The sequence below is a fragment of the Scatophagus argus genome, chromosome 16 (assembly GCF_020382885.2).
Source record: "Scatophagus argus isolate fScaArg1 chromosome 16, fScaArg1.pri, whole genome shotgun sequence".
Taxonomy (NCBI): Eukaryota; Metazoa; Chordata; class Actinopteri; family Scatophagidae; genus Scatophagus; species Scatophagus argus.
This window is the reverse complement of record NC_058508.1, coordinates 3195114-3205399: the sequence shown is the minus strand read 5'-3', so window position 1 is coordinate 3205399 and position 10286 is coordinate 3195114. Positions and strand designations below refer to the sequence as shown.

The following is a 10286-nucleotide window of genomic DNA, read 5'->3' as shown; positions in this document are numbered from 1 at the left end:
ACATTGTTGTTGCTGTGACTGTGGCATCAGTGTAATACTAAGTAGATGCAGAGGTTGTGTGTGCAGTCAGTTGACCTGACTGTGCTGGCTGAGTGTTGTGTTGATGCTGCTGTATTCCTGGACACGTGTGGTGCTTTGGTAACAAGATCACAAGCTAATTCATTCATGTCCGGACAACAGGTGACAAATAAAGATTTTCTCATGATAACGTTGTGCATTTCTCATGGTCTCGAGAAAACAAACAAAAATGCTTAATTAACTAATGATGAATAAACAAGGTTTTGAAAAATAACTGCTAGCACGGTCATTCATGCATTTACTGAAGACTTAAATGCAACTATATAAAATAACTAATTTCTAAAGGTTGAACTGTAAATGCTAGTATGCTTCCCTTCACCAGTCCTATCAGTATTAAAATATCTATACTGACTTAAAATAAAATGCAATGAAATGCAAGGCAAATACAGTAAAATGAATAAAATAAAGTATTAGTAGTATAAGTATTTCAGTAGTATTCCCAGTTTGATGCAGAAGCGAAAGCGCATTCTTGATACTAAGGCGCGCGCTTCGCCTGGAATTGAGCGAGCGACACACACACAAACACACACACTCACGCGCGCACACCCTTGCTTCCTCCCCTTTTCCCGCGTTGCATTCTGGGGAATCAAGTTTATTATCGTTTTGGAAAGATGGCAGCCGTGCAGCCGCCACCCCTCCGGAGCCTGGATGATTTTCTCCTGAACTCGGCCCGGTTCGCCGTGCCCGATGTGCGCGACCTGGACCGCTGGAACAACCGCATCATCAACAACCTGCTATACTACCAGAGCAATTATTTCCTGTCCGCACTGGGCCTCCTGCTCATGGTGGGGTAAGTTTCATTATTCTGACGTGGTCACCCCCCCCCCCCCCCCCGTCCTGTATATCCTGTACACACTAACTCTGTCACGGTGAACTTTTGATATTCTTCTGTTTCTGTTTTGCTGCCGTGCTTGATGTTGTCTTTGCATTTCCAACAGCACCGACACTGAGCCTTATCTGTACCACCATGACACAGATTTGTGTACATGTACACAGTTTAACAGATGAGACAAAGTTTGAATTAATGAATGGAGGTCAGAGTGAAATGAAATCGGATCTTCTTCTGTGGTCTCTGTAGTCTCAATGACCCCTCTGTGTTAGAAGAAGACGTCCTAGGGAGGCTGTCAGTTAAAGGGAAAGCCACAGGAGAATTTAAAAATTGACATAATTTCTGTTTTTGTTGCACCCTGAAGCTCAGATTTGACTTGGAAGTAGCTGAATTCATCTATGTAAAATTCTGGTTTTTGCTTTCTTTCTACCACTACAAAGAAAACACAAAGCAGAATACACACCAGTCAGCCACAACATTAAAGCCATCTGCTTAATATTTTGTAGGTCCCCCTTGTGCTGTCAGAACAGCTCTGACCTGTCAGGGGAAGGGACAAAGGACCTTTGGGGGTGATTTGTGGTCACCAGCATCGGAATGTTGGGTCCTGTGCAGTTAGGGTGGGACCTCCAGGTGGGAGGGTGGATTTGGCTCATTCCGGTGCATCTCTTGATCAGGTTAGGATCTGGGCAGTCTGTTGTGGTCCTTGAGACATTCTGTTTTCAAAATGTGATGGAGTCCAGCTGGGGTGGAGGATGCTGCTGACAGGAAGAGCTGTTACTGTGTGTGTGTGTGTACAGGGGGAGGGGGTATTTGGTCTGCACTGTTTATGTGGGTGGTGTGTGTCAAAGAACATCGAGATGATTGCCAGAACCCAAGATTTCCACGCAGAACATTGCTATGTAAACAGATGATTAATGTTATTCACTGCACCTGTCAGTGGTGTTAATGTTGTCGCTGATGGGTGTAAACTTCACTTGGGCGAAGCATTGCACATAGCGATTTGCAGTCACTGGGCATAATTTTTTATCGAAAGCCTAAGAAAATACAACACACAACATTAGACCAATTGACCAGCTTCAGAGTGAAAGAAGAATGAGATCTCCTATTCAGTTTGATGGCAGACACCATAATCACTGTTTGTTAAAGGTATAAAGAATATGAGCAAAACCCCTTTAAAGATAAGATTGGCCTTGTTTTGTATTTTTCTTAATGTCATTAAATCCCATGAAAAGTGAAGCAAAGTTTCCAGCATCACTCCATATTTACATCATATTCACTCCATTTCATCTTAGTGTGTGATATCTGGATGTATAATTTATGCTCTATGTAGTGCACACAGAAATTCCCTCAACTCAATGAGAAAGCAGTTAATGGTATGTACACTACCTTCTGCTAACAACCACACAGTGCAATGCATCATATTGTATACATGCCAATCTTACAATCCTAACAAATGACCAGTCAATGATTAGACAAAATGATTATGAGTCTTACATTTCAGTTTACCCCCTACTGAAAACTACTCTGTTGCATAGACTTTAGTGAATGAGTGAATGAATGATTGATTTCAGACACACCAAAACCAACAGTCTGTCAATACTGTACCACTGCTCTATCATGTCTGTGGCTCTCACACCCAATCACTTCATCCCTGACGTCGCAGCCTGCCCATGTGCAGTAGTCAGAATACGAAATGTCAACTCAGACAGATGAACTCAAATAACTTTTTTTGCTGCTTTATACAAAAGGGAAACGTTCTCAAACCTTCTCAAGGTTCTGAGTTTTAGTGACTGATCGACGAGAAATGCCTGTTTATCTTTTAAGTCTGTTTATCTGTTCCACCACGTGAATTAAACATACATTTTAATACTTTAGAAATGGTGGATTACGCACAAGTCTATTTGTAAAGTTCAAGAAAGGTGTTGTTTTTCCCAAATACCTCTACACCTACTCTTTCTCCATCTGTCAGTCCATGGGGAGGATTTGCTTTATTTGTGAAAGTCTGACAGAAGCATTGGACTTTTATCGCATTCTCATTTTTTCCCCAATATCATGCAGCTGAAGATCCAAGCTCACTGGTCGTCACTGAAGTAGATCTTCAAAAGCCTCACAAATATACAGTATCATTTTTAAAAGCAGTTTTCAACTTCAGTCTTATGGTTCTTATGGAGCACATGTAAGTGGACGAGAATAAACCTCCCCCTGTTTGAGTCGAGTCTGATCGAGTCAAACAGTCTGACTGCAAAAAAAGACGCCTCATTTGGCAGAATGCAAAAACCTGGTTTGGACTGCGAGCTGTGCTTCTTACTCTTTGTAAGCTTGCCTTCAGAGACTGTTAAACTCAGAGATCCAAACTGTCCGTTTGCCATATTGTTTTCTTGCTAGATAGGGAAAGACTAGAACAAAGGTGGTTTTGTGATGTAAGGCTGGGATCAGATATTCAGCTCTAGAGTCTAAATATAGAACTGTAGAATCAGACCCAACAGGGTACAGAGGAAAGGTAGCTGCTGGAGCTTTGTAACAATTACAGCTACTTTTAAAAAAATGGCTCTCTTTCCAGCTGCTTAGAAATTTCCTAAAACAGCTGTGGCCTTGTACTGGTTTAACATACCCAGGATATTTTTATGTTATCTGGCTTCACTTAGCTTAACTTTTGCTAAGAAGTTTTCAACTTGATAAGTCCACACAGGATTTCCCAATGTGTCCATGAGCATGTTCACATAAAAGGGGAGGTGTTTGCAGCATATGGACAGTCACAGACATGGTCAACTCTACTTGAAGTGGCTTACTTTACAAATGAAGAGCAAGACTATGATATTAGATAAATATGAAGATAATCACTTAATCCGGACTAAAATCAAGGCAGCGCTGGCAAAACTTGCCAACTGTGTGAAAGCATACATTAACAAGCTATCATTATTACTGTCCAATCATTAGGACACAAGTAAATATGATAATTACATTGTGGTATTCCATAAAATAATGTGTTGCATATATGTATTCTCGGTCTGTCTAAAAAAACGGGCAATGATGTGAATCACAGTTCACAGCAGCACTTTGATATCTTACAGGTAGAAGCCTTTAGTGCTTAAACTGTCTCTATTGTAGGATGATATGAGTATACAGAAGCACAACGAAATGGCTCTGCCAGTGAAAAAAAATTAGTTAAGAGGAGAGGAGGGGCCACCTCCCAGGGCCTTGGCAACACGTTCTGGGATCTTCTATCAATGAATGAATGATGTTTCCAGAGAAATAATTGGTCAGTTGGTGGCACTTTTTTAACAGTGAACTGTATAACAGTGTAGTAACCTGCAGGTTAGGTGAAGAGGCAGCATGCAGGTGTTACACCTGTAGGTACCTCTGCTTTGTAGTATAGGCTCCAGGTCACTGTAGTTTTTCATGAAGTGTTAATTAAACAGTGGGAAAGTGTATGTTTGTGGGGACTATTTTCAATGGTGTATAAATCCACATATGATGTTCGAGTCAATATTTGGTGCAGAAAGTGGAGCTGTGCCACTGGAGCAATGGAGCTCCATGTGATAGAGATCTATCAGATCTGTCATGTGCGCATGTGGGATTTGTTGACCATAAGAAAACTGTAGAATCATCTCTACAGCTGTGGTTTTATGCCATCATGTGTTTCCAACATTCCCTGTCTCCTTTCTCTCAGGTATTTCCAGCCCTTCCAGTTGTTTGTTGGTGCGATGGTGGTCACCCTGTTGTTCGTGGGTTTCGTTTGGGCTGCTGAGAATCAAGCTCCAATTCGCCGTTTCCGTAGAAACCACCCATCAATCACAGTGTTGGCCATTCTTTTGGCCAGTTACCTTTTCATGTTGGTGCTGGGAGGTGTGGCTGTGTTCCTGTTTGGGATAGCCTTCCCTATACTGAGTGAGACATGAACACACACACGTACACACACACACACAAAACACTTGCATAGTCCACCAAAGCACAAAAGTTGCCTGAAGATGCTGTAGATTTTTTTCAGTTAACATAAAGATGGGCAGCAGATCACCAAACACAAGTTCCCTTCATAATTTACATCAAGGTAAAGAGTCAGTTTCACCATTACACATAAAGTTTTGAGAAATCTCTGAGACCAAATGAGCATAGTGCAATTAATATAGTAATATAAAATAACAATATAATAATGTGATGAAATATACTTATAAAACAAGAAAATGTTGAAATAAAGGCCTGTCTTTAATGTAAACTTGTTTCAGATTGGTTTGCTCTGCAGTTATGATAAATCAAGGCTCATCCAGTGTTTGAGAATTTACTGTCATTTGTGAAGCGGTATACTGTGCCAGCCCAGTCAGACTGAACGAACTATTAGCCAGCATTTCATCCCTTCTCACCTTTGTGTCTGTTGCTCCTTCTCAGTGGTTCTTCTCCATGCGTCGGTGAGGCTGCGCAGCCTGAAGAATAAGCTGGAGAACAAACTGGAGAGCATCGGTCTGAAGAGGACACCCATGGGCCTCCTTTTAGAAGCACTAGGCCAGGAACAGGAGGCTGGATCCTAGGAGGAAAAACGTAGGTACAAGAAGAGGAAACACAGGTGAAGGAGAGAATTACTGCAGATCAAGATGGACAGCAAAAAGAAAAAAGATATGTGAAGTACTAAGAGAGTCAAGAACAAAAAGGGTGGTTTGGTTTGTTGTAAGAACTAATTGGAAGTCAACAGTGACCAAGTAGGCCCATTAAGTGGTCCAATAGGAGAAAGTTAGAGATATCATCATAACAAAAAATGATCAAATCATCTGCTTTTGCCAGACACTGCAGTTTACATTACATTGTTTTATTTCATTTATTTTGACATGATGCGTTTCTGTCTTTGCACTACATAACAATGCAGTGTCGTAGCCATATGGGGACTATAGACTTATTCTTCCTTATTATGATGGATTGTTTTCCACCTTTGAGTCACCATGTGTTGACACACTGACTTGTGCTCTGTGTGTGTCTCAGAGATTTGCCAAATCTAAACAATATGTTCTCGGGCTCAACGCGCACAGAGCTGTGACATCAATTTAGTCGTTAATATATGGAAAAAAGTCTGACTCTTTTGAAAACGGTTACAATTTTATATGAAAATGTTATTATTATGTCAATATGTTGTTATAATTTTTAAAATATTGTAGAAATATTTCCTTAAGTTAATACTTTAAGTAATGACGAAACTTTATTATTGAAATATTAATATTTCTGTCATGAACTTACAACTCTTTTGCTCTACTTTTTCTTGTAAAATTACAGCTGTGTTTTAAAAATTAGGACTTTATCTCACACAGTTACAAACATTAATGATGGCCAGTTCGCCTTGACCATCATTATATATGGGGTTTCTAAAAAATACAACAGTGTTTTTGAAAAATTCCTACTTTTTAAGGGTCTACTGTCAGAACATTTTCTCTCCTCACAGAGGCCCTTGTGATGGGAGGGAGTGACATGATTTATCTTCTTCCTGCAGCATCACCTCCTCCAGGGTCTCAGCACACACTTCACACACACAACCAAAACCAAAATATTGATAGTGTGACATATAAGTGGTACTTGTAGTAGTACTAATTAGCCTTTTCATTCTTTTGCCATAGCTAGTGTAAAGAGAAACAAAATATTATTCAACTACAAAGAGATGTAAATATGTCCATGCTGTAAATGCTGAGCTAAACAACAAGCACAATGAAGTACCTATAAAAGTATCCAATATGGCTACAGAACACTACAAGTGTTGTAGAAACGTAAACTTGTGTAAGATATAAGTTTGTATTCTAGGTTTTTTCTCAAATGTCTTCATTTGAAAAGGATCAGTCCGATTTTTTTAAGAAGATTATTCCATTTGACTTGAATTGTTTGTCCTGTAGGTGAATTTTGTCACTAAAATCTCTCAGCAGCATTGGAAATAACTGAAGTTATCTCACCCTGCTGCAGATCTCTTATTTGACATGAAGAAAAATGGTTTGATTTGTTTAGATGGACATGCTTAGCAGAGCAGATGACAGTGGAAGGGCACAGGCCGGACCAAAATCATGACACTCTTTTGATGTTCAAGTAACCCACATTAACTGACTTCAAATGAATTCCCTTTTCTTTTTTGTGTTTACATTATTTTGTTTGAAAAGTGACTTAAATGCTTAAATGAAGTGAAGTTTTCATATGAAGAACAAGTTCAGAAAAAATCTAATAAGCTCTTTCAGTCCAATACTTGTTGAACAGAATAGTATTGATAAAGGACCAACAGAAGCAGAAGTGCTATAATCCATCCATCCATTTTCTATACCGCTTATCTGTCAGGGTCGCAGGGCCGACACACAAAGACAGACAACCACACACTCTCACACTCACACCTAGGGGCAATTTAGAGTAGCCAATTAACCTAATGTGCATGTTTTTGGTATTGTGGGATACCAAAAACCAGAGTACCTGGAGAAAACCCACACAGGCACAGGGAGAACATGAAAACTCCACGTAGAAGGGCCCAGACCAGGATTCGAACCTGGAACCCTCTTGCTATGAGGCGACAGTGCTAACCACTGCACCACGTGCCGCCCCAGAAGTGCTATAATATGAAAAATAAATCCTTTGTTTGAAACTAGCCACATTCTAAGTCTTTACTTATCCAGAAAGTAAAGGCCTAAAGAGCTGCGCATTGCAGTCTTCCACTGCTGGCCAGTGGAACTCACCCAGTTTTCCAGTGCTGGCAACTGGGAGAAGCTCTGCTAGAGCAAATGAATAACTTTGAGTTTACCCTTAATTACTTTATAACTTAAATCCTTCTTACCATGAATAACCACTAACCAACAAAGTCTGTTGGTTGCTGTCCCAATACTTGTGGTGACATAGTTTGCAATTTTCTCCTTGTAATTTGTGCTGTATTTAGCCATGATAGTGATGTGGCTTTAAGGATAGTGCTGGCTGGCTTCTTTGGTCCGGACTAAAATATCTCAACAATTACTGGATGGACTAAGAGCTTCATGGTGCCTAGAGTGAGATGCCTACTGACTCAAGTGTTGACATGCCCTCTACTGCCACCACTAGGTTAGTTATCTCAGTACGTACTAAAGGGGTTGGAACAATATTTCTATCATTGTCCTTTCCATTTGTTCAGTATTTTGTTTTATTTTGGAGCAGAAGTCCTGACGTCACTCCTGTTTTCAAGATTTCGAACAGAACATATGCACTGTGCACCACAGGGAGTCGATAGATTACCTAACTGTGAAAAGGTGAAAGGTTTGATGGCATATTTAACAAGCAGTGATAACATGCTGGCTGTGCAACATAAAGGGTGCACTAGTTCATGCGTCATTTAATGCAATATTTCACAAAACTGGTTACACAGCTGGCAGGCCAACCTCCTCCTCACTTAGTTATCATGTTTATGTGGAAACAAGCTGTTAACATGCAAAAAAAATTCACACAACAGCTTCACTATCCATGTTTTGACACATGGTGTGAACCACATGGCATATTTTGAAGGAAGTTTTCTTACTTCTAGAACAGAGCTGAAGTTCCATCTACACTTTGGTTCACTATAACTGAAAAAATAATGATGTTTTCAACAGGCATCAGCTGTTCTTTGTGTTTAATGCTAGCACTAACATGCTAAACTAAGACATGCTGAAGGCTAGCTGCTAAATATCAGCATGTTAGCATTCCCATTGTCAGCATGTTAAAATTCTGACATTAGTATTTAACTAACAGTGCTGTTGCTCTAGACCCTTAGTCTTGTTATTTGATTATTATTCACCAAAGGTGTCTGAGGTATTCACAGATACCATCAACAAGTAGTAAAAATGGGATTCCATTCCATGAACCTTAACACATTACATCCACTATTATGAAGGAAGGGTATTTCAGCAGTTTTAGAAGATAATTTTGTACATGAAATGTTGACTCAAGGTATTTGACAAATAGAAAGGTCTTGTAGGCCTATATTAGCTGCTGGTTGTGGAGACATTGCTTTGTTTAAAAGTAATATAAAGACATGAGAAATGTGTTGTAAACATCTGTAGGACATACCTCTTCATGTTGTGTTCAGGAATATGGGTTTCTTTCTGTATTATGTCCATTCTTTGGATGGTTTAACAGATTCTGACTGTTTTAATTTGAGTTTTGTGAAGTGGCTGCAAGGTTTATTATTCCACTTTAACATGTCTTTCTGCCTAAGCATTTATTAAGATGCAATTGATGTCAGCTTTTGTTTTATGTGTGCCTTTTGGATTATTAAACATGTGAACATGTCTATTGAAGTCGTAAACATCAGCTCCCTACAGAAGAAATAACCCTGTTAAGTGCTTTGATTTTGTGTATGTGCCATTTTTATTCTTGCCTTTTGCAGTTATGTCAGCTTAGGCGTATTCATACAAAGCCACCTGACAGTGGCAGCAAACATAGCTATTATGGGCCTTGAACATGCGACCCTTTGCTTGTCCCGTTAGTGGTTTGTACCTGATTTGTGGTTTGTTTGGCCCAACATCACTTAATACAAGTCAGGAAAATATTTAAATCTGAGCAGATTGAAATGTTTTTGGTCTACTTGTACCTCTGAAACATTTGCTGAAGTACTTTAAAGTACAGACAGGAGAATATTTCTGCATGAATGTGCACATTTAACTATTTGACTGATGATGACTCTGAATGTGGCCTTCCATTCAGCTAAATGTTTGTATTTTGATTCACCAACACCATGTCTTTCACTCTTTTGCCAAAAACTGGTAATGAAATGTATTTAAAACATTTTTTTCTAAATAAAATGAAATGCTGTACTAAACTGTGTATGGACTGTTAATCTAAATTAAGTCAAATGTTATACATTTAGTCAAAATAAAGAACAAAATCTGAAGTCTAACCATGTTAATATATATATATTTGTTGTGAAAATAACACGTATGCTTATAGTTTGCAGTAACTTTCCATCACATCGAGCAGCCAACTAAACACCTGTCTTGGTATGCTGAAACAGTAAGATTTATCCCCAGAGAGAGGCTAATTATGCCCTATACTGTGTAAATGGACTGAAGTGGACTATGCAGCTTTTAAATAATTCCACCACATGAAAATTCTCTCCTACGGATCTTTCAGTTTATTCTCCTTTCTTTCTGTTTTTGTCTGTCTGACATATATACCAAACGGAGTAAATACAATCATTTTTTAAAAAGCCATTTTTTTTCCCCCTGTTAGCAAGAAGAGTTCCTTTAATAATGTTTTTGAATAACTTCCACTCTCACACACTCCAATAGATATTTTCTCACACACTCCAATAGATATTTTCTCACACACAGTCCCAAAAACATGTTCAGACACATATAGAGTTTCTTTTTTTTTTTTTTTTCTTGTCCCTGGGTGGAGTTATTAGACGTCATCCCGGGATGTCACTTTA

General features: G+C 39.2%; 1 protein-coding gene across 1 annotated transcript; it reads left to right on the top strand.

Annotated features, from left to right (window-relative positions):
* Window positions 1–656: 656 nt before the first annotated feature.
* On the top strand, window positions 657–7255 carry praf2 (PRA1 domain family, member 2). Its single transcript, XM_046416425.1, has 3 exons — window positions 657–868; window positions 4578–4795; window positions 5291–7255. Exons 1-3 carry the CDS (start codon window positions 690–692, stop codon window positions 5428–5430), a joined length of 537 nt encoding a protein of 178 aa, XP_046272381.1. The 5' UTR covers window positions 657–689; the 3' UTR covers window positions 5431–7255.
* Window positions 7256–10286: the final 3031 nt, after the last annotated feature.

Excerpts from the sequence above, each read along its gene's own strand:
- praf2 (XM_046416425.1), top strand. The coding sequence starts at position 690 with ATGGCAGCCGTGCAGCCGCCACCCCTCCGGAGCCTGGATGATTTTCTC. Across the intron at positions 869-4,577 it reads GGCCTCCTGCTCATGGTGGG|GTATTTCCAGCCCTTCCAGT; the intron begins GTAAGTTTCATT and ends CCTTTCTCTCAG. Across the intron at positions 4,796-5,290 it reads GATAGCCTTCCCTATACTGA|TGGTTCTTCTCCATGCGTCG; the intron begins GTGAGACATGAA and ends GCTCCTTCTCAG.